This window comes from Rhyacophila brunnea, unplaced genomic scaffold, assembly GCF_057557595.1.
Source record: "Rhyacophila brunnea isolate RB1 unplaced genomic scaffold, BYU_Rbru_1.0 scaffold_8, whole genome shotgun sequence".
NCBI lineage: Eukaryota > Metazoa > Arthropoda > Insecta > Trichoptera > Rhyacophilidae > Rhyacophila > Rhyacophila brunnea.
In genome coordinates, this window is record NW_028233350.1 from 125,009 (window position 1) to 149,132 (window position 24,124).

The following is a 24,124-nucleotide window of genomic DNA, read 5'->3' on the forward strand; positions in this document are numbered from 1 at the left end:
CGGTAAAACGGTAAAAAAAAAATTCGAGAGCCATTTGTATATTTATATAAATATGATTTATTTAAATGAATTAATTACATTTTATTATTGTTCATTTATTAAGTGAAGAAGTGAAGAAAGATTTCCCGAATAAAACTAACGTAAATATATGTTTTTATTGTTGAAATTATAAATATAATTTTTACAAAATATGAAGTACTCAGAATTTCACGCATTCCTTAAAACTAATGTGAACAATGACCTCCCTTGCATTTCTTTTCAGAGTTTCTGTATGTTTGGTAATTTATGTAACTTGTAGTTTTTAATTTCAGTCGCGACTCCAAATTCTCATTGGTTATTTGGCTTCTCTAAATGCTATTTATATTGTTCATGTTTGAAAATGTTTGTTCATATACACATTATGTAGACTCGAATATGAGTTCAGAAAGCTATTCCATGTATTAAAAATCGCAGTATCTACTTTATGTAGATCTTTTAGAGTGCTCCACTTGTGTTGTGAAATTAAATTGCATTTTTCTCTCCCCAAATCCTCAATTTTGGTGGCAAGACCTACCAATTTGGAGCTCCATAACTCTTTGCTGGTGAAATCCACCAATAAAATTGTATTTCAAAACTGCACGTGTCAATATCAATTGGAGAAAAATTTAATCTGTCGACTTTTGCAATGGGCGGGCGGATTTAAAGCAACAACAATCATACCTTTTTGCATCAACGATCACAGAGGTAAAATTAGGCTCGCGATAATGTCATTAGGTATATAATATTATAATAAGTGTACTTCCTACCTACAAATCAATGCCAAAAATAAAAATTGTGAATTTTGCAAAAGTTTTTGTAAAAATTGTGAATTGGGAATTTGGCAAAGGCCGCACACTAATACCCAAAAAGTTGCATGCGGCAAAGTTTGCCGACCCCTGACCTAACATGTACTTTTTTGGCCAGCAGCAGGATTGAACCGGCAACCTGGGGCTTCAGAGACAGCCACTCTACCGACTAAGCCAGGGATGCGATATAAATTTAATGTTAAATATAAATATTGGTGATTTGGTTTGAAAATAAATGTAACAAAGACGAAAGTCATGTTCAACTGCTTTGCTGGCCAAAAAGAGATCCTCATCAATGGCGCTCAGCTCGAACAGATGAAAGCTACATCTATCTGGGAGTGTGACTATAGATGGATGTATATTTGATGAAATTGTCCGCAGAGTAAAGCTAGGCTGGAATGCTTTTGGCCGCCTGAATAATTTCTTCAAAAGTGACCTTCCATTGTGCCTAAAGCGTAAAGTGTTCAACCAGTGTGTGCTTCCCGTGATCACATATGCGTGTGAAACATGGACCCTAAGTAAAAGAGAGATCCAGAAACTTAGAGTAGCACAACGTGGTATGGAGAGGTGCATGCTGGGCATAACGCAAAAGGACAAAAAGAGGAATGAGTGGATAAGGAAGCAGACAAGGGTTTGCGATGTAATAGAATTTATTAAAAGCCTAAATGGAGATGGGCTGGACACAGCTAGAAGAAGAGACAATCGTTGGACAAATCTAGTCATCCAGTGGTATCCAAGAAGTACAAAACGTCCGCAAGGTAGACCTAGAGGCCGCTGGATTGATGAAATGATAAAGTTCTGCGGAAGTATGTGGTAACGCATTTCACAGGACCGAGAGAAGTGGAAGCAGCTTGACGAGGCCTTCATCCAGCAGTGGATAGATTCAGGCTGATGATGATGATGATTGGTAATAAAGTAAAACAATATAATGACTCTTAAAATTTAGTCTTATTCAGATCGAAAGGCCAATTGATTGGTGTACATAATCAAAATAAATATATACAGATACATATACGAATACAAATTTAATGTTGGGTTATATCAATAGTATCATGCATTATGTAGATATACCGTAGATCCGTGACTAATTTAGGGGGCGGAAGCGGTTCTCTACGTCGAAAGTCGGCACATCCTGCCTCATCTGAAATTATCTGAAAAATTTAATAGATATGTAAGAAAGGCCAAAGAGCTGTGGGTAATTAATCCATGATGATTTTATGAAATTTACTCTCTATCTCTCCGTATTGACCACATGAAGATAAAAATAAACCTATAGATAGGAGAACTAGGGTAATTTACCCTGATTGGTGCAAAAATTTAAATCGTAATGCAGGCGAAGGCTCTATAAACATAAAAATAAAAAAAATTTAAACATGCATAATTTGGAAACACCACAAAATCACACTGAAAAAATCTTGAAAAAAAAAATATATTTATAGATATGTTTCTGAGATGTTTCCATACAATACAGTTATGTATGGTTATGTTATACTTTCAAATCTTGTGAATGAATTATTCGTTGAATAAAAAATTTATAAGTTTATTAAAATATTTTTGGTTTGGATCAAAGCTTGTACTTATACAAATCTAAATTAAGAAACAGAATGGACATAGAATATATATTACTTAATAAAACTGTAGTATATTTAACGTTTGCATTATCTATTCAACGCTTGCATTCTAAAGGTGCTGCTTTATGGTAGGGAATCATGTTACCTTATGGGGGCTCATAACAACCGAATAAATGTTTGCGGCGGTATAACTTTAGGAGTGATGAGGAGAAAAGAGAGCGGACCATCATCGGATTGAGACAGAAGAGGCGACGTTGGACCTGGCTCGGCCACATACTGCGAATGCTTCGAGAGAATTTCAACCTAACTTGTCTATTCTTCACGCCGGCCGGATTCCGGCATCCTGGAAAGCCGCTAAATACCATGCACAGAGTATATGGTGGAGCTACGGGATGATGCGATAGGATTGGTGAACGACAAGGGTTCTTAGAGACACCATGCGGTGTCCATATGCTCCAACTGAGGAGTGGATACGGTTAAAGAAGAAGAATTTTGGAACTCTTCAAATAAAGTATGCATATAATAAATAGGTACCTAGTTTATAAATTCTAGAAGCGATAAATTAATAACATTTAAATTATAATTGCCTCACGGTTTTCTTAAATCGGAGGCTGGTGTTTCATGTCAATAATGAAAGGTGACCAAGATACTGTGAACAAATGTGTAATGTGAGGAGAGGCATGCATACCGGGGTTTGATGACGTCATCGGAGCGGAATTATCATAGCTGCAGTCGAGATGAGAATTTTTTCTTTCTTCGATTGTTTCATCCAGGCCGATGCCCTCAGCCCCGTTCCGCTCTGAAATGAGATTGGAAGGTAAAATAATTCATTCAGGATATTTCCTCTACCGCTGGGTGATGCCATGGCTTGTTGAAATCGGAAAATCTTCATTTTATTTGATTTCCAGATTTCCATTGCAGAAAACCCTAATAAGGGATGCCAAATCCCGCACCAGGATTAGCGGCAATGTAAAAGACTTATGCAGAAATGAAAATGCCCCAGAAAGAGACATTTTTAAGTGTTTTTTTTCCAAATTGTGTGTTAAATTTTGAAATATTGATGAAATGCTTGAGGAACGATGAATGTTACCTGGGGTGGGGGCGGCAAGCCAGTGGGAGGCAAGAATGCGGGGCGCATTGGGGCGGCGGCTCACATCGGGCTCCAGCAACTCGGCCACCAGCTCCTTGCAGCTCTCTGAAAGGGAGTTGTTGACCTCCCGCCGAAACCTCCACTTCCTCTTCATTTGGAGGCCGTACAGTCTCCTGGCATGTGTGTCCTCAAAGGGTACGGAGCGATTGAGCATAACGTAGAGTAGCACACCTAGCGACCACACGTCAGAGGCCATCGGTGCATATGGCTTCCCCCTGAGAATCTCAGGAGATGCATAGGAGAGAGAGCCACAGTAGGTGCTGCTCAGCACGGGGTTCATGTGGGCATCCACGCAAAAGCGGGCAAAGCCAAAATCGGAGAGCTTAGCATTCCGGTTGACAGTGATGAGTACATTCTCGCACTTGAGGTCCCGATGTGCTACGTGAATCCCATGGAGGTACTCAATGGCTAGCGCTATCTGGCGGAACCAGACCCGCGCCCTGCCCTCTGCGAGACGGCCACGTGCCAAGATGTAGCGCAGCAGATCTCCATTCTCCGCGAAGCGCATTAGCACATAGCAATGATTCCGCCTCCGGAATACACCATACACCCGGATCACGTGCGGGTGGTCAAGTTTCAGCAGGATGTCTATCTCGCGTGGAAGGAATTTCTTTACAAAGTCTCGGGGGGCCTTCGCGGTGTCCACAATTTTGCAAGCCAAGCGGTTCTTCGCCTCTGTCGCACCACTCCGAGACTCCACCAGGTACACCTGGAAACGGAAAGACGCGCGACACGGCCATCTCAGTCATGGGAGGATCGTTCACGGAAACCGGGTGACGAGTCTCGTTGACGTCCCTGAGTGCTAAATATATTTATGATGACTTACACGTTCGTGGCAGCTTATAGATGCAGTCATCAGTTTAGTTGAACGAAATATAGAATCATTCTAAACTATATCAGGCTTCTCCATCGGCGTACAGACCACTATTCCCGATGATCATGTTTTGCGATGAATTTTTCAGAGGCTATTTGTTGCGTTCGACGGTGAAATCGATCACTCTTATAAACCATTACACATGTCTAATAAGTAATCTAAAAAGCTGAGGTCACGTAAATGTAATTGATCTTCCATGTCCGCACGACTGGACGGTTCGCAGAGTCGACAGCGGTCATGTGACATCACTGAAGGTAAACATTTATTTAGTGGTGATCAGCCAGGCTACTCCGGCTTATAGGCTTGAAAAATTCAATATGCATAAATTTGAAACATGGGGTAATAATAAAAATGTCATTTAAAACTAACTTACTAGGTAAAAGGTCACTAAAATAATAGTAATTTGTTTTGTGATAACTTTTCATTGAAGAGATTTTGAGATAGAGAGATGACCTCTTTTTTCTGTAAGTAATAATATAATAAAAGCAAGGTCAAACTGTAATATTCATATAGTATTGATAAAGGTGTTAAAAATAGAGATCGACTATAAAACTAAATTTGTGGAATTTAACTTTATTAATGTTATATCTCCGTATTAGTGGACAGTGTACTCAGTAAATATGCAGTATATTTTTTACCAAATACGTATTATGAAATAAGTATTGTATTATATTGTCGTATTTAATTTGAATTAAGCCAATGAAATAAAGAAAGGGTAATTATACAGTGTACTTTTGCAGCAATGGCGGTCAGCGAATTTTGCTTTTCAAGAAATACTAATGTATTATTTCATGTCACGCATACTTAAACAAGAATTATTAGAGTAAAGAATTTTAATTTTTTTTTTTTGCCATTTAACAATACAGCACACTGCATATTTACCAAAGATAAAATAATGTTTGTAATAATTTGTCATCTGGGCGCGGCGCTGACCTCGGCGTATGACCCTTCTCCGATTTTTTTGATAACCTTGAGGCCCCTGACGGCCAAAGTTTCCTCCGTCGATGTGGAAATTTTCAGATGGCGGTCCGCCATGATGTGGCGTTGGGCGAAAATATTGCAAGAATCCGTTTAATGTTTGCCGGGGTTCGGCGTTCACTGTCCATTTCTACGGAGATGAACCTGATTTCGACAGCAGACTTCCGGTTATATCGCGGATGACATTTTGGCAAAAAAATTTGGAAAATTTTGTTAAACTGACAGATGTCAAAATGTCATCAGGTGAGCAAAACAAAATAGAACACGGGCCCATTTGAATATGCTGAGGATGAAAAAAACATTTTCCCTAATAAATTTCCCCATAAACATTCACTTTTGATGATAAACTGAAGTATGTAAAATATTTTTATGAGAATAATATTACCACCAATAAAATAATCCTCATTGAATATGAAAAAGAAAACATTCAGATTTTAACAAATTTAATAAGATAGCAGATCGGATATGATAAATAATATAACAGAATGATATGCAGCAAAGACGGAGTCACCCCTGCCGCTGGACGATGACGAATTCTCCAGCTAAAGATATGCGCCGCAGGAAGGAGGGGGCGGGCGTGCGCAACAGGCGGTAACGTGCAGAGGCGGGAGGTGGGCGACGTGGACGTTCCCGGCGGATTCTCTCCAGCAGCGCCTGCGGTTCACACTCAGCCTTTGCTGGGGCAGCTGACGCTAGAAAATCATGTACGAAGGCGGGTAACGCAGAGGCAGCAGGGGAACGGTCACGCTCCAATGGCAGCGGACGCGAATCCTCACTCCGTAGCGCGGCATCGGTCGTAGCCGGGGCTACCTCGGCCTCTTCTCCTGATGCCTCCCTATCGGAATTGAGATCGTCTAACCGCAGTCCTATGGTTTCCACGTTTTCGGCGTCAACCTCGTCGTCCTGGTCAAGGTCTGCGCTCACCGGCGTGGGTCCATCAGGGCCGGTGGCAGCGTCCTCCGGTGCAGGGGCGGCACGCTCGCTCTCGCTATCAGTCTTCCCCCGCCCGTACCTCTCAAGGACCGGCCCCCCGTCATTGCGAAAGCTCTCGTAGAACTCGTTCACCTTTTGTAGATCAATTCTAGAATTTTTTTAGAAAACACATGTTAATGTTAATTGATGAAATACGGTGAAATAGGATCTTAGATATTATTTTGATCAATCAACGTCAGATATGATTTGTGAGCCATAGAAATGTGACTCTTCAATGAGTTTCTGAGGCAGGAATAATACACCTTTCCACAGTGTGTGATAATACACCTTTGACCTTGGATTGCAAATAATTTATGGCGTAAACTTGTTTACTTCGGCAGATGAACTAGCTGACTGTTATAAAATTAATTATAGAAAATATCTACTGCTGTGTTTACATCAGTTTGTTCATATAAAGAAGTCGAATTCGTAGTATTCGGAGAGTTATACAAAGCTAAAAAAATTCCATTGTGGATTCCTTTTCAATGATGGAATCGACTGGTTATTATTTTGTGTGATGAATGTTTAGAAGATACATATGTACAAGTCGAAGGATGATAGGCATCTCCAGGAACGAGAGGCTCATCACACATGCTGACCACCGTACCATATGACCTAAATTATTTTTTACAGAAGAATAATGTTTAAGATTAAATTATTAAAGCTGGTATAATCAGATTCGATTATACCAGCAAAATACAAATTAAAATCACTCAAAATAATAAGTTTTTTATTGGGCAATATCAATTTTTCTATTATGTGACTACATAGTCGCTGAGCTGCCGGGAGTGAAATATACAGCGGTCAAGTACAGTGAACAAAATTTAAAACTTACATTCAACAAATTAAAAGCAAAATTATATTCACTCAAATTTGATTCCAGAGGATACAAAGTTTGAGTGGATAGTGGTACCCCATTTTTAATTGCAGATAAAACCCCCCTACCTCGTCTACCATTTTAACGGTCTGTTCTATGCACAGAATATTCGCTGCCAAACAGCTTGTCGGCCAATACGGTGTCATCAAGCCATGTTTCGCTACGAGCAATTATCGAAGATCGTGCACAGAAAATACCCTCTTTAAATGCACTGACTTTCGTTTTTAAGCCTCTTACATTTTGTTAGATAATAAATTTGGCATGACCGAAGTGTGGGGGTTTTCACACGAGGTTTATCAGGTTCGATACCATGCAGCAAACTCGGCTCAAATGAGCCGAACACTCTTTCCATGTTTACGGTCATGCACCAGGTCTCCGAAACAAACATGACAACCGAACTTATTAGTGTTTTGGTATGTTTTTTTATTTGCAAAATTTATATAACCAATATTAACTTTTTAGGGGTATATTTTTGCACCCGTGGATTAATGAAAAATTTGTCTAATGCGGGTCAGCACTATCCCGCATGACCACTAATACAGAATGAATTCGAGAGATAAAGAGAATGTTACCCTTTGCGGGCGGTGTGGCAGCAGTGCAGCGCGGCGGGATCGATGGGGTGCGCCTCAGTGTTGAAGACGTACCCACCCGCATCCAGCACACAATCCCCGGCAGGCGTGCGGACCAACGTGCCCGCATGACCTGAGTTATGGATGAAATTGTCCGGATCGAACAGCAGATACAGATACTTGGTCGTCTCCGCCAGAAAGAATGACTCCATTCGGTCCTCTTTTCGGTGATCTCGCACATCTTTTATCTGAAAAATAAAATGGTTAGATGATTTTGTCTCCCACTGCTCTAGCTCTAGCCAAAGCGGAATATGAAATAATATCACATCACACAATTTGTACGCATACACCTGCATCTGAAAAATCAAATGGTTAGATGATTTTGTCTCTCACTGCTCTAGCTCTAGCCAAAGTGGAATACGAAAGAATATCACATCACACAATTTGTACGCACACACCTGCGTAATTGTTTACGCGGTAGTACTTTTTACTTATTTTGCTCTCCATTTGTAGAACCATTCAACTGTCATTTTACTATACTTTTAAAGTTTTCTTGTTTTTAGGAGGCATATTCGCACATTTTCTTTTACAATACTCTTTCAATCATCCCGTGACTGATTTCGCCATGACTTAGTCGACAAAACTCAGTTTTCAATGCAAAACATTATTCCGCATGGCGAAATATAGTTTTACTAGCATTGCGAGTGTATCATACGTTTCATTAGGCATTTCCAATATAATTCAGGAGTCGCGGAGACCTTTTGTTAAACACTTGAGTCATTTTTTTCAATGTCTACCATACTCGAGCGGAATTCACTTGACCGTGAAAAATGGTTTGACTTGAGTATTGCATCGGGAGATATGAAACTATGAACCAACACGCGAATATACAAAAGTTAAAGACACACCGTAGCATAGCCGCAGGCGGTCTTGGCACTGTGCTGAATGCTACGCAGGATGTCTTCGCCCATTTGCAGCAGAACGGGGTCTCGCGTGGCACGGTACAGGTACATGAGTGACTCCACCAGCTCGGGCCGCAGCGGATAGCTCTCCCTCCCTCCGGAGGCGCCCCCCGCCCCTATGTTGTACACCTCCGGAGTGAATCCGTACTGTCTCCACACGGTGTGATAGTTTTGGATTATCCGCATGGCCTCGTCGGATTCGCCTGCGAGACAAACAGACACGATTACATATTTCACGGTGACATCTCCGCACTCGAAAAGTGACAGAATGCAGAATGCAGGCTCACCGATCAGGCTCAGCACTCCCGGCCAGTAGGCTTCCAGGGACTGGAAGACGGGAAGGGTGACCTGTCCTTTGGTCATGGAGGCCCACACGTACCAGTCGTCTTTCTTCAGATACTTGTCGATGACGGCCCTACCCTCGTTGAACATGTCCATCAGCTCAGGTTTTTGAAACAGCATGGCACCTACAATTTTGTCCCATTGTCATTTATATTTCTTCATTTTATGTCATATCGAAAGAAATGATACCCAGTATCGTATCGATTTTGGTAGCAATAATTTTGAAAGAAAAATCTCGGTATCAAGAAAAAAAAGTATTAATACTTGCACGCGCATGCAGTGACAGCTATTATGAATGAGTAGAAAAACACCTCTCACTTTTGATGATCAAAGTGGGTCATCTTAATCGGGTTTATAATATATTATCTTTAGTAAATTTAGTTTAGGTACTGTATAAATAATGATTACACTATTACAAAACTATACGCTGTAAAATAACTACTTGCATATTATGACTATATTATTAGAATAGGTAACTGCCATTTGTGTTTTGAGACGCACGATAATAAAATATTAATTTTCCAGAAATGCAGTAACCAGCGTAAACTTTGCCTCACTTCACCAAATTTAAGAGAATACTGATTTAAACTGACAAAATTAAACTGATATTTTACATACCTATTGACCTTTTATTTTATTTCTTACTCATTTTATAAAATAACAAATGGATGAATTATTTTTATTTTTTACAGATATATGAGATTTCTATATCTCATGGTAAACATTACTTAGATACATAAATAAAAGACATTCAATCCATTACTATAATTGCTCTGCACTGAGACCATTATTGTAAAAAATCATAAAATATGACATCACGGCTTTGGGCTGGAACATGGTATCCAGTATTATACTTAACGAAAACAATTAACACTTTTAGCATTGTTTATAGTGGCTTTAGATGATTTTACGCAAACTAAATAAATTGTAGAGCACAATTAATTTACGTGAAGATGGCATGTGCAGTGCATACTGTTTGTATGTTTATACTATAATAATTATTGGCATATGACTTCATAGTTGGCAAATACAATATTGCAATGAATACAAAAAAAATATTGCAAGACAGCAAAAGTATTTATAACTAGTATCAGTGTCGTATCGGAAGACATTTTCTTATACTGGTATTGGTATGGATACTTTTTTTACTTTTTTGACATCTCCATGCCATGCCATGCCATTTGAGTATAAAAGCACTCAAGTCAAAGAATACAGTTCAGAGACAACTGAGATCGCGACCGCAGAGAAGGTTTAGAAATGGCATCCGCACTTCTTTAAATCCCTACCTGTGGTACCTACTTAAATAATCAAAATAATGTACTTACTTATTTTTAAGCAATAGCAAATAGTTCACAATGATTTCGCAATGATTTATGTATTATCAATTGAATTTTGAAGTGAATCAAAAAACAAAATGGTTATAATATGTAGGTAGGTGTCTAAAGTTAAATATTATATATGGTGAAACCTCAATGTTACGTTTTTGAAGGGAATCACAAAAAAACGTGGTTTTTAGCATATTACGAGTTCTTTCACCTTCTCAAGAATGTTCCTATTCTATTCAATCAGCAATGCTTTTGTATACTGAGACATTATTTGAAAGAGCGTAAACAAAAAATAACATGACATGACGTTCACATTTGCCTGGAATTAATTTCAACGATGTTATGCATACTGCATAGGACTTGTGATTTGTTAACTTTCGCATTCATTAATTTTTTTCTTTTTTCGAGATTGGTTTTTGATTTTTTGAGATTCACTCGTCATTATTACAAAATTACCTCTTGGCATTTTTTTAATTTTCTGATCAATTTAAGAAATTCCATTCAGGTTGAGACTTTTTCTTTTTTTTCAGCTATTCCGGCCAAAAAATATTTTTAACCAGGAATTTTATAAATTCCATTCAGAATCAAAGTCGAGAAGTTCTTTACCGAGAAATCAAAATATGTTTATATAAATATGGCATGCCGATTGCTAATATTGGGAATAAATTATGAATTAAGAACGCATAATGTGCTTAATATTAATTGATTATTATAAATTTACGGAAATATATATTTCCGCTCTGCCGTCTTCATAAAGTGATAGTACGAGGGTGGGTCAATAAGTCCTTAGAAAAGCCGACAGGTGGCGCGACTAGTACTGTAAGCGGTTTGTTTTCATGCAGCGGCACTACCGATTCAGTATGCTGCGAAGTTTCAATCAGATTGGTCGGGTTGTTGTGTGTTTCTCGTACATTTAAAAAAAAAATTTGCTTGTGGAAAATGGAAAAATGGAAAATGGAGAAAATTGAGTTTAGAGCTGTTATTAAACATTTTAATATAAAAGGGTTAACAGCAAAGGAAATAAAAAATGAGTTGGATTTAGTTCACGGCATATCTGCTCCTTCACTTGCAACTATTTATAACTGGTTAAATGAATTTAAACGTGGTCGTACATCAACAAAGGATGAACCACGCTCAGGACGTCCTGTAGAGGTGACTACACCAGAAATGATCAATAAAATCCACGATATGGTGTTAAGTGACCGAAGATTAAAGTTGAGTGAGATAATTGAGGTTACAGGGATCTCAAAAGGTAGCGTCATTTCTATTTTACATGACAAATTGGGCATGAAAAATATTTCTGCAAGATGGGTGCCGCGTTTGCTCACAGTCGACAATAAACGCAATAGGGTGGTGGCCTCTAAAGCCCTGTTGTCGCTCATGCAACGCAATCCGGATAAATTTTTTCATCGCTCTGTGACTGTAGATGAAACATGGATACACCACTATACTCCCAAGACGAAAGAACAGTCAAAGCAGTGGATTGCGAAGGCAAACCATGTCCAAAGAAGGCGAAAACCGTAAAATCAGCTGGTAAGGTTATGGCTACTGTATTTTGGGATGCACGTGAAATTATTTTCGTTGACTATTTGGAAAAAGGAAAAACAATAACAGGGGATTATTATGCATCTTTATTGGACCAGCTAAAAAACAAAATTGAAGAAAAACGGCCTCATTTAAACAGGAAAAAAATCCTCTTTCATCAGGACAATGCCCGTGTTCACACATGTTTACGATCAATGGCTAAAATTGAAGAATTGAAGTTCGAATCAAATGAAGAAGTCATCGATCGGACAAATGCTTATTTTGAGGACCTTCCGAAAACTTATTTTTCTGACGGTTTAAAAAAAATTGAGAAACGTCTAACCAAGTGTATTGAGCTCCAAGGAGATTATGTTGAGAAATAAAAAAAAATACAAAAATCAAAACTGTTTTAATGCTTTTTTCTAAGGAATTATTGACCCACCCTCGTACCTACCTACTTAAAAATAATATATAAAACAATTTGAAAAGCGATGTTTGTTGTTATGCAATAATATGACACATATCGGTGAAACCACAATTAAATGTAATGTTTGTTCTTATACGAGCAGAAGATTTGATCAATTAAACACACATATTCATTAGAAAAACTGAAGAAAAACTGCAACGAATATGATATTTCTTATATTCATCAAAGTATAATCATCCAATGCTAGTGAGAAAAAAACTGATGACAAGCGGTTTACATGAGATACTTGTTTTATTAGAAATTCACTAACTTAAAAACACTCCAGTGAAAATTTATTTACACGAGACTGTCATACATTTACAATTAGAACCTATGACCACCCGAAAACATTTACTGGTGACAAACCATTTATACCAAATGCTTGTTCATATTATTACAATGACGACCGTTCGGTCGACTCAGGCGCATTATTGCAAGTATGAAGCATAGCCAATATTAACTTGAAAAAATTGTATTTATTTTATTAAATTGATTACATCTAAGATTCTCTCCCGTATCAGCAAAATAACCGCGCGTGCCATAGGTTCACCATCGCTGCCCTATTGACAATTTCTCAATTTCTCGAGAATCTCATTTATGATTTATCAAAAAATGAGATTTTTCTAAATTTCGGAAACACAATTTCAATTGAATTTGAATATTTCAGACGTAAATTGCGGGAAATGAAATGGTATAACAGGTAATTAATTCTACTAAAATGAAATGGGACAGCAGAGACTACACACAAATAGCAGGAAAATGGGAATATCGAGCATATAAAATCAGGGCTCCTCTTTAGTAAGTTATTAAAAAAGACAATCCTCTTTTTTTTCAATATTTCCATGCAAACTTTGATATTTTATTTGCAAAATTGGATAAATAAACAGATATTTAAAAAAATAATAATGTATCTTTGTTTTATTCATAAGAAAATAGTATCTGGAAACCTAGCGACTTTTTGTCTTCATGTTTCCTCTTTTACTCCAAGAAAAATTTCACGTAAGCGCCTCAAACGCTCGGCGTCTCCGGGAGTAGATACGAAATCAGAGGTTTTAAAAGTGTTGAATTAATAATATTTTTTTTCCTAACATATTTTATAAACATTTTTGTGGTAGGTAGAATAAATTATAATAATAAAAATAGTAGACCTCCAAATAAGAACCTCATATTATTGATATTATGCTGTATTTGTGAAGTGACACCTTTTCTTGAACCTATCATATTGTAGGTTCAAAATCAGTCCAAATATTTTTCAAAAAAAAATCTAATACTTATGTATGTTTCTGAGGTGTTTCAAATTGGTATATTATTTATATATATATCGGTGTGAATACAAAAGTTATTCATTTTTTCATGAGCTAACATTACAAATTATAAGTTTAAAACATTCACAAGATGGCATAAAAGATTTCTGTTATTATTGCGTTTTTATTGAATTATAAAAACATGACTCATAAAAGAAAGCAATTCAATGAATATTTGTCGAGGCACAATTTTTTTTAAATTTAGTACGCAACAATCAAGATTTAAGAAACCATTATTATAATAACGTGTATTTGACGGCAGTACGTTTTGGTCGACGCGGAGGATTTCGGAACATTAGTGTATAGAAAATTAATAATTGGTTCTTTAATTAGTGTACAGGCTTAACGGTATGTAATGTATTAGAATAACTATTATAAATTATTATTTTTAAAAAATTTTTTCTTCTCTATTGATAGCATCTAATATAATTATTATATTGAGGGTTTCTTATATCCATCAACCGTGTTAGTCTAGGATCAACGAGTTCAGGCAATATACAATTCATATAAATCTTGTCAGTTGTGATGTAAAGAGTAATATTGTTTTTATTATTCAATGAACTAGGTTCTTACCTCAATATATTTTTTACTTGTGTTAAATAATTACTAATAAATGCCTAAGGTGATTCCATTCAATTCAACTCGGCATTAAATATATTAAATTCTAATGGATTTAAGTTTTGTACTATTTCATTTGAGTCGTTTTATGCGATCCTGGTTTCGCCTTTCGACATCGTCAGGCACTATGCGCACTCATCAAATACACACTGACAACGAAAGCAGCTAATTCTCACTTAACAATAAATTAATACAATAAAGTAAGGTAAAAACCTTATCACCTACCTATTAAGTCAAAGATCACTATGAAAAATTTAACAAACAATTAATTATGAATAGTTGAATTGTGGCAGTATGAAAAAAAAGATTTTACCACAAACCATCTGAAAAATACATATATCATAAAACATATACGTGATTTTGTGCCCCAAAAGACTTTTTTTATTATTATTTTAACGATTAATAAAATTATGACACATGTTTCAGTGGCCATTACGATGACAGCATTCGAAAACGTATTTTACTTTAAATTTTAGGTACTGTTCGGTTAAAGCGGATACAGCGGAAAACGCATTTTGAAAATAGCCGATAAACTGGATTATTTGTTAGGTTAACCTAACCAAACCTAACCTAACCTAACCCAAACTAACAAATAATCCAGTTTATCGGCTATTTTCAATATGCGTTTACCGCTGTATCCGCTTTAACCGAACAGTACCAAATTTTCTACCAATTTACTATTTGTGACATAAACCACTTAAGATCGATAATAAATAGACCTTGAAAAATAATATTATTTTGTTTCTATTGATAATGCCAATAAACATACTTCTGGATACGTACGTCCCTTTGAAAATAACAAAACATGGCCACCCAGGTACATAAAAACTGTATTAAGTACATGCAAAGTTTTTCAAATCGCTTAAAGCCTAACCAAGTAGGTACATATTTATCAAAACAATTAAAGTCCACCTATATTTTATCTAAACTGCTCAAGACCAAAATATTTTTTTTTTATAAATGGGTCACCGAACGAATACCTTCAGTACTTCCTTGTAGCCATCGTGGTTATTAGATTCAATTATCTTACAATATCTCACATGCTGCAACCATTTAAATTACAAGATAATAAATAATATAATAAATATAATAAAACTACATTTTTCTCAGTTTGACATTCAGTGGTACTATATGATGTTTGATATTTTAGTCAACACAAATTATAGCACCTGGCATGCGTCCTGTGTTCCGAATGAATAGAACGATACAAATAATTGCGACTTGCCAATTTGATTGTTACTGCAAAGAGAGTAGAGGTCATTTTTCCATGAGTTTCGTAAGTCAAAATAATATTGGACGGACTAAATTTTTGGAAAAAAAAGACGTCGTTACCCGTTGAAATTCCAGATCGTACTAATGTTAGAAATAAGAAATTAGAAAAACTGTATGGATTAATCGATCAAATGGTCTCTTTTTGTTAATTTTGCAAAATAATTATATTTCTAAATTGTCTGAAAACAGGATAAATACATGAAAATGTACGACGTGTTTTGGTAATATAGCGTCACTAATTGTACCGAATTTATGGGGTTTTATTTATTTTTTTATTGTAAATTATTATTTATAGTATTACGGAAATGTTATATTATAATAAAAAAATATTTTTATTGTGCAGTATATATTATTTTGTGAGAAAAAATCATTCAAAATTGGCTGATGTATACTCAAACTAAAATGGCTTTAAAATCTTTATTTTTCTGAAATTAAAAAAAGTACGTGGGTTAATCAATGAAATGTATTGTTTTACCCATTTCTTCCATACAATATATACCTGCAAAACTATTATTAAGTTCAACATTCATTGTGGCGTGACAGTCGTTTTGACCAATTTCGAAAACAGGACTGACTATTTGTCATTTATTTTAAAAAGTAAAGCGATTCGAAAAATTTTAATGACACAGAACGTTTTAGTTGAATACTATTTATTAGATTTTAAATAAATAAAGAATTTATTGTGTATCAATTCGTTTTAAACATGCTTATCATTTCCGCGATTCCGAGAAGACAGGAAAAAACGGGTCCAATGGCCTTAAGAATACACAGTCATGCTGTCTAGCCTTGACATTTCTTTCACACAATAGCCAATAAGAATTTAGTAGGTACAGTAAGATGTGGTATCTAATATCAACATCTGTCAGTAGGATGTGACACCTTACAAGCATCGGTGTCTTTCAATTTTCACAGCTTTGATTTTTTATTTGCAGTATTCTTGTGCTGTGTTCAGATAATGTCATCAATTACGAAAAAAATAAGTTGATTCATCTTGATTCTAAAATGAAAAGTCAGGACATGTTCATTTTAATGATCATTTATGTTAATATGCGTATTTATTTAACCATTGTAAAAATTCTATTCTGAATAAGTAATCATTTATTCACTTTTTCCACCAAGTTTGTAAATCATTTATGTTGACAGCTGTGTTTCAGGTTCGGGAGTTTTTGAACTGGACAACCCAAATGAAGGGAGATAACCTAAGTCGCAGCCTTTTACGTTTACCTTGAATAATGAAAATCATCTCAGTACCTTTCACAAGATATTCATAGTAAGAGTCCACCCCTGCGCCGATCCCTGCATCCTGTGCCACCCACCGTCCTGTCACGACATCTACGTGGTTCCCCAACAGGCCAATCGGCGAACGGTGATCATAGAGGGCGCGTAACGCGTGCACAGCCACCTGAAACCATAAAGCATTATTCAATTCAATTCAATTCAATTCATTTATTTTACATATTGTGGACATTACAAATTATAAGTTTAAGACGTTCACAACATGACATTTAGAAACATCGAAATATTATTAAAACAATATTAGGTACATAACAAAAGAGATAGATCAGTATTAAGTTATTCTACAGTATAAATGAGTAAATACAAAAAAATTATATAGGTACAAGGAAGTACACCGGATGAGTTAAGCAGACCCTATTTTAATAATTTATAAAATAACGTCCACCTATACTCATCCTCACGTAGATGGAATATATCAACATCCGAAGCGATTTGGTTGAACAGAGTTATTGCCCTCCCAATCGGCATCACCAATGGCAGGTTAGTTCTGCTCCTCGGGAGAACAAACAACTGATGCTCCCGATTTCTAAGATAGTTATCAGGGACACACAAGTCAATACTACCAAGAATGGCAGAGTTCTCATTCACACCACGTATAAGTCGAAAAAAATACGTGGCTAAATATTGATATCTTCTAGCACTTAAACTAGAGTATGTAAGCATACCTAAGAGAAAGTCAGTTGGATAAAGCCACAGATAGTATCCATATAACCTCAAATAAAGGAGTCTCAAAAATTTCTTTTGAACTCGCTCCACCATAAGGTCATATTTCAACTGATGCGGGTCCCAAACAATCGACCCACTCTCAAGCCGGCTTCTCACTAAGGAATTATAAAGAATTTTTAATACAGTAACATCTGAAAAGACCCGGGAAGTACGCAAGACGAAGCCCAACATTTGTAGCGCCTTTTTACAAATGATAGCAATATGACCACTAAATGACAGCCTACTGTCAAACGTAATGCCAAGATCCCTTACAGATGGTATTCGCGAAAGAACTCTGCCATGCATCGAATATTGGAAAAATAATACTCGCGAGGCTCTGGTAAACGATAGAATATTGCATTTTTCAATATTGAAGTCCAGTTTGTTACGCCTGCCCCAATCTAATATATTATCTATATCAAGTTGGAGTTGACGACAATCGTCCAAGGTGACAACTTCCATGAAGAGTTTCAGGTCATCAGCGAACAACAAAAACATAGCATTTTTAATGACCACTGCTATGTCATTTATAAAAATCGTATACAGCAATGGCCCCAAGTTTGAGCCCTGAGGGACACCAAAAAATGTATTGAACGTCTGTGACTGTAGACGCCATACAATACGTCGTCGTCGTCGAATTGGGCACGCCGCCATAGATATGGAGATAGGACGGAGACTCACCTCCTCGTATAGAGGGTCCCCTGTGAGGCGGCTGAGCGCACCGAACTCCACAATGAAGGTGCCGACGCCGGCGGCGCAAGTGACACTGGTCTCACCGCGCGGCACACCTCCACGCAAGTTGACAGTACCGTAAGGCATCCCCGTGGGCGTGTCGAAGGCTGCCAGCAGTCGCTGCGCTGCATCCTCCGCCAGCCGCAGCAGTGGCCCGTTGCACGGCCATCCCGGTTCTACCTCCACACCCGCCCTGTCAATGCAGAATTTCACATTTCACAGTTAGTCCAGTAATACAAGGACCAAATAAACTCTAAAAGAGGAGGCTTTGTATATGCATAGTGCTAGTATCCAATAATATCAACACTAGTACATGCTGTGCTACAGCCGCCATTTTTCATTCAACATTTCAATTCAACAGTTCATTCATACGCGGAACAGCCGGGACAAAATGCCAAACCGGCCGGGACCTATGTGTGAAACCGGGACATATGGTAAGCCTAAATATCATTAAATCTAACTTATAATGATACGAGGGGAGTTCCATAAGTTCGCAGAATGGGACAGAAAGAGAAGTTATTATAATATGTTTTATATTTTTATTTTTCAATATAATCTCATCGGACATGTATACACTTCTTAGTTAGATCAATGGATTAATTTTTTTAAACCTTCATAAAAACAATTTTCCGATTTGCCTTCAAAATGGTCGTTTACGGCTGCCTGTAAGGACTAATCATCATCAAAATGTTTTCCACGTAAGTCTTTCTTCAAATTTGGAAACAGGTAATAATCACTAGGTGCCAGATCAGGACTGTAAGGTGGGTGAGGTAATTCCTGGAGGCCCCATTTTCTCATAGCAGCCATTGCAATTTGAGCCTTGTGAGCAGGTTGCGTTGTCATGAAGTAAGAACACGTCTTTTGTTAATTTGCCCATCCTTTTTACATTAATAGATTCTTTTAAGTGACTTAAAATATTAGCATTGTACTGTTTTGGTTTATAATCTACCTAGTACCTATACCTATAAAGGATGACCTAACAATAAAAAAATAATTTTAACCCCAATACTTGCTACTTTCACCACCATTCCGCGAACTTATGGAACTCCCCTCGTAAGTGAGAAAAATATGATCACATAATATGCATCAACAATATTGTAATTTAAAATTTATAAATACCAAGAAACTAAGACTCGTTTAATTAAAGCATTTTAGATCAGTTTGTCAGTCAGTACTGGTATCTGTGGAACCTTTCAAGTGCTCAATGTTAATGAGGTTCAGTCTAATGACCTCCATCAAATCTAAATCAAGAAACACAACGGACATACATCATTTAAGTTGAATTTTTATCTATTTATCTATACTGCATAATAAAACTACTGTAAATGTGTAAATCATTAGTTAACCTCGCCGCAATTAGATAGGACACGTGTAGCTCAGCGGTCAGTACACTTGTATCCAGGAGGGCGCAAGTTTTAATCCTGCCGGGGGTCGTATTTTTTCAAAAAGATGTTTTCTAATGATTACTTATATATTTCTCAGAAGTATTTTCAAATTATATATGGACCAATTAATAAAACTCGCACAGATCATAGACTACATTATTGGTACCAGGTTAGTTGAGTTTCTTCTTCTTCTGGCGCTCCAAACGTGTAGTCTCCGTACAACCTTCATCCTGTATTCCGTTTCTTCTGTTATAATTCTAAAACTACTATGTATATCCATAAAAATGAAAGTTACACATCCTATAGACTACATTGTCGGTACCGATTTAGCATAATTTCATGTTGATATCACAAAAGGTTCCAAAATTTATTACAACATAAAAACTTTCTAAAATAACACACTTCCCATTCACCACGAGTAGATGGCAGTGGCGAAGGCTCCATACTAAGCGATTATTTAAAGCCTACCTTCTAAGAAAACTATATCTTCAAGTATTTATTTCAAATTTAAATACAATATACATAAATAAAATATGAAATATTTTAAAATATTGAGAGTCATCTATGGTGTGAATTTGAATTTAGATTGGCCCGACTGTTTATATTAGTCAAGTTTAGAATCAAACAAAAAATTACAAGCGAGTAGCGACATCTGTTTTTGTTCTTTGAATGACGATTATTGACATCATAATCGAAAATTGTTTTCTATACTTATGATGACTCATCTCCTCAGGCAAGTCTACAAATTTTGTCGCGTTTCGGAAGCGCTCGAGAGACCCGCTTCCAACTCTTTTTGTAAATTGTATTGTCTATGCCTGCCACTTTAAGCAAATAATAAATAAATAAGATGATTTAAAAAAAATAATGTCTATTGGGTTCAATCAGATATAATTATTAATTGTTTTTAAAAATAACAAATAATTGTATCTCGTGATAATTATTTAGATTAGTTCAGTCATAGACAAACATAATTTATATCGTTGTAATTCAGTCAGATTTTTGTTCCAAACATGGTGGTATAGTTTTATTTTGTAAGACAATTCAGTGATTTATTGTGTTCTGAATGTGGATAGATTATCTTATTTTGTACCCTAAGTCATTCGTCAGTGCTATAAATACAAATTATTTGTAAAAATGTCTAGTTTTCCAATTGAAATTGGTCATTGTTGTAGTACGGATCAAATTTTAAAAATATCCTTTTCGAGTTTGACGTTTATCCAAAAATCAGAAATTATCAAAGCTGGAAGATCAACCGTTCATTTAAATTTGCATTCAGCAAAAAAAACTTATGTTAGACATTTCCACAACAATTTATGATAATCTTTTAAAAAAATTTCTGCAGCAAAACAGACGAATTGACTTAGAGTACAAATGATCATATAGTAAGCCTTTATATTAATTACCTACTGAAATATCTTGAAGTGTTTTGAATGGCAAAAAGCCACCAATGATATATTTTTGGGGGTATGTTACGTGTATGAATGTTTATGAAAATTCATAATTTAAACTCATCGCTCAATTTTATACCGTCGGTGAGCTATTGAAATTTCAACGATTCGGTGTGTCGTTGTCATTAGTGTGTACATATTATTATTCATCAGTACTAATATCGTAAGTATTATCTTCTTATTTCCTGTAAGTATACCTTACAAGTGTGCTATTTATCTCTGATCTCTACAGCCTACCTCTTCCCAAAAGTCACCCTTCGCCACTGGTAGATAGAGATAGGAGCAGTGGAGTAGTGAAGTGCGGTGCGAGTAAAGAATGTGTGCCTACATCCGATAGTTTTCCATCTTAATGATTTTTAAAGTTTCCATATTTCATGCGGACAAAGCGTCCTTTATAAATTTCCAGTACAGAATGGCAGGTGAGAAAAAAAGTAAATATAATATAATATATAATCGGTTGACCTAATTACTACTCACAAATGGCAAAAGCACCAACATCAGGTAAGTACGGTCAGTGTGCAATTTATAAATATTTGGACACATACCTTTTTACATAAAATTGACTCGAGTCAACTCACAATGAGTTTATGATCCACACACACGATAAAAAAAAATGAGGGAACGTCAGTGCCGAGATGCTCGATTCACTTTTGTCAATGTAGACTGACAGTTTATACATCGCAGCGTGACTAGGCCAGACCTGTTATATATTATAGAATCTGAAAGTGATTACAATTTAAAGTCATTTAAAACGAGAGCGGGTCACCTGCGGGACAGCAGATGAGCGCTGAGAAGGCCGCCGACCAGCCGGATGTTAGTCTCGAACACGGATACGTTGATGTTGGCGTCGAAGCTGTCGCGCGCGCTGACGATGTCGACGACGCGCCGGAACTCGGAGTAGTTGCCCATGATGGCCAGCGTGTCGAGCGCGTCGACGAGCGTGAGCGAGTAACTGCCCCAAGTGTCTGCGCCGTCGCAACTCAGCGGACGCAGCTCGTCGTACGGGTACGCATACTTCACATAGCTCTCGTACGCGTGTTGGAACATTTCGCGGACCTCTTCCCTGAAATCGGTTTCAAAAATCACTCATCTTCATAACGTCGATGCGATCGCCGCTCGTCGATCGATCCTCCGGTTCTTTTTTCTTCAAATTATATGAATTAGGAATGTGCCGCGACAGTCTCCCGCTCCGTCCCGAATAGGCTCTCGCATGTCGGCAGTTTGAGATGCGCAATCGGCGTTTCGAAAATAAGTCGTCCGAAGAAGCCTGCATCGCAGACGTTATATGTGAGTAAATTCGCGTGGTAATAGCGTCAGAGATAAATAGATGCGCATTTTAAGAAAATTTGATAACGAAAGCTCAGCTAACCTCAACTTTAAAACGTCCTGTTTTGAATACTGTCTTATTGCATTAATAACGCCTACACCGTAGAAAGAAAAAATGAATAAAAAAATACATAAGAAATTAAGTACTAGTTTATGCATTTTTTTTAATAATTATTATTTAAAGCTAATTTGACATTGACAGCTACAAGAAAGTATATTAGTGATGGGCTACAAGCTGTCTGTTCTGAGTATTGCCATATTTTTATAGAATACAGTGTTGCCATCTTTTTGGCACACGGACCTAAAAATAATATAGTATTTCGGCAAACAATTTGGTTGTCCGATCCGATAATATATTCAAAATAATGAAAGGAGTTTTACCTACCATTAAAACTCTTATTATTCATGTTGACTTTGAAGTCCTTGAGATAGGGTTTGCTCTTTCTTCTTCGCGTGAGGTTATATTCTACTAATTTATTTTCCTTTTTCTCGTCATTGGTCATTCCTCCGTTTTTATTTACTGGTCATACCCGCGCGTCTATTTTTTATGTATGGAGTTTGGCATCACTCTGTCTTCATTATGATATGACCATGATATGACTCAAGGAACCAGGTAGAAGTTACCTGGACTTCAAAGTCAACATGAATAATAAGAGTTTTATTGGTATGTAAAACTCTTTTCATTATTCGAATTTGACTTTGAAGTCCTTGAGATATCTGTTTATTATCACTTGGTGTTGGGTATGCCTAATTCCTGTATGTGATAATGATTCATTGACGAGATATAGACCATCGTGACTTTCCATGTATATGGTTGAATAGAGAAGTTAATGGGTTCTTTTCCCCTTCTGATGGTGGTGTATCCATCGTTCTCTGATAGTTGTCGTGAAATGTCGACTCACTACGCCAGTTACCTCTCTTTAAGATATCATCTATTGGGTATATTTACAGTTTAAGAAAGCCACCACAGAGCGGACACTGCCTGGTGGTTCTTGTACCCCTGCTTCCAACAGTACTGACCTTATCCAATTCCCTTTAACTCTCCTGGTGGTTGGTTTTGGTGATCCTCTTGAAGATATAAATAATTCAGAAATATCCCCACCTTCCCCTCTCCTTGGGTTTGACATGCAGACGAGTTTCCGTAACCAGAATACTGGGTCGATGTTTTGACACGTGGAAGCGCTCTGCTTCCATTCCGATTGACGATGCTTGGCGGTGTCTGTATTTGAGCCAAACATTGGCCATACAATTATGTGGTCACTTTTTTCCATTAATCCATTGTCTACTATTACTGAGTAGTGTGAGGTCATGAACCCTTCGTCCTGATGCGAGAAGCAGCCGAGTAGGTAGCTGTCCTGCGAGAGGTTTCGAATAGGTTGTACTCCAACGGTGTTGTTTTCCTAAGATGATCTACCACTCGTCCTGGATCCCAAACCGGTGGTTTGACGGGTTTCGTTTTATGTACCGAAATTGCCTGTAACATATTGTGTTGTACTACCACATTGATGCTGATATCTACAATGATAATCGGTTTGCAAAATATGGCTATGGCTGACTTATGCACCAGGATGGTGTTGTACGATAAACCCTCCGTGTTGTGCATG

General features: G+C 37.0%; 2 protein-coding genes across 2 annotated transcripts; both read right to left on the reverse strand.

Moving 5' to 3' along the window:
- Positions 1 to 1,753: 1,753 nt before the first annotated feature.
- On the reverse strand, positions 1,754 to 6,429 carry LOC147063796 (testis-specific serine/threonine-protein kinase 2-like). The gene is made up of 3 exons (XM_085958811.1): positions 3,486 to 6,429; positions 3,084 to 3,194; positions 1,754 to 1,975 (listed from the first exon to the last, which is right to left on the reverse strand). The coding sequence occupies exons 1-3, from the start codon at positions 4,051 to 4,053 to the stop codon at positions 1,962 to 1,964; spliced, it is 693 nt and encodes a 230-aa protein (XP_085814937.1). The 5' UTR covers positions 4,054 to 6,429; the 3' UTR covers positions 1,754 to 1,961.
- On the reverse strand, positions 4,980 to 22,752 carry Edem1 (ER degradation-enhancing alpha-mannosidase-like protein 2). The gene is made up of 8 exons (XM_085958805.1): positions 22,564 to 22,752; positions 21,961 to 22,257; positions 18,311 to 18,554; positions 16,880 to 17,030; positions 9,065 to 9,244; positions 8,724 to 8,980; positions 7,819 to 8,063; positions 4,980 to 6,478 (listed from the first exon to the last, which is right to left on the reverse strand). Exons 1-8 carry the CDS (start codon positions 22,677 to 22,679, stop codon positions 5,905 to 5,907), a joined length of 2,064 nt encoding a protein of 687 aa, XP_085814931.1. The 5' UTR covers positions 22,680 to 22,752; the 3' UTR covers positions 4,980 to 5,904.
- Between the last annotated feature and the right edge of the window lie 1,372 nt (positions 22,753 to 24,124).

Coding starts and splice junctions, on each gene's coding strand:
- LOC147063796 (XM_085958811.1), bottom strand. CDS start 4,053: ATGCGCTTCGCGGAGAATGGAGATCTGCTGCGCTACATCTTGGCACGT. Junction 3,195..3,485: donor GCTTGCCGCCCCCACCCCAG/GTAACATTCATC, acceptor ATCTCATTTCAG/AGCGGAACGGGGCTGAGGGC.
- Edem1 (XM_085958805.1), bottom strand. CDS start 22,679: ATGCATAAACTAGTACTTAATTTCTTATGTATTTTTTTATTCATTTTT. Junction 22,258..22,563: donor CAGGACGTTTTAAAGTTGAG/GTTAGCTGAGCT, acceptor AACCGATTTCAG/GGAAGAGGTCCGCGAAATGT. Junction 6,479..7,818: donor TGCCACACCGCCCGCAAAGG/GTAACATTCTCT, acceptor AAAAAATTCTAG/AATTGATCTACAAAAGGTGA.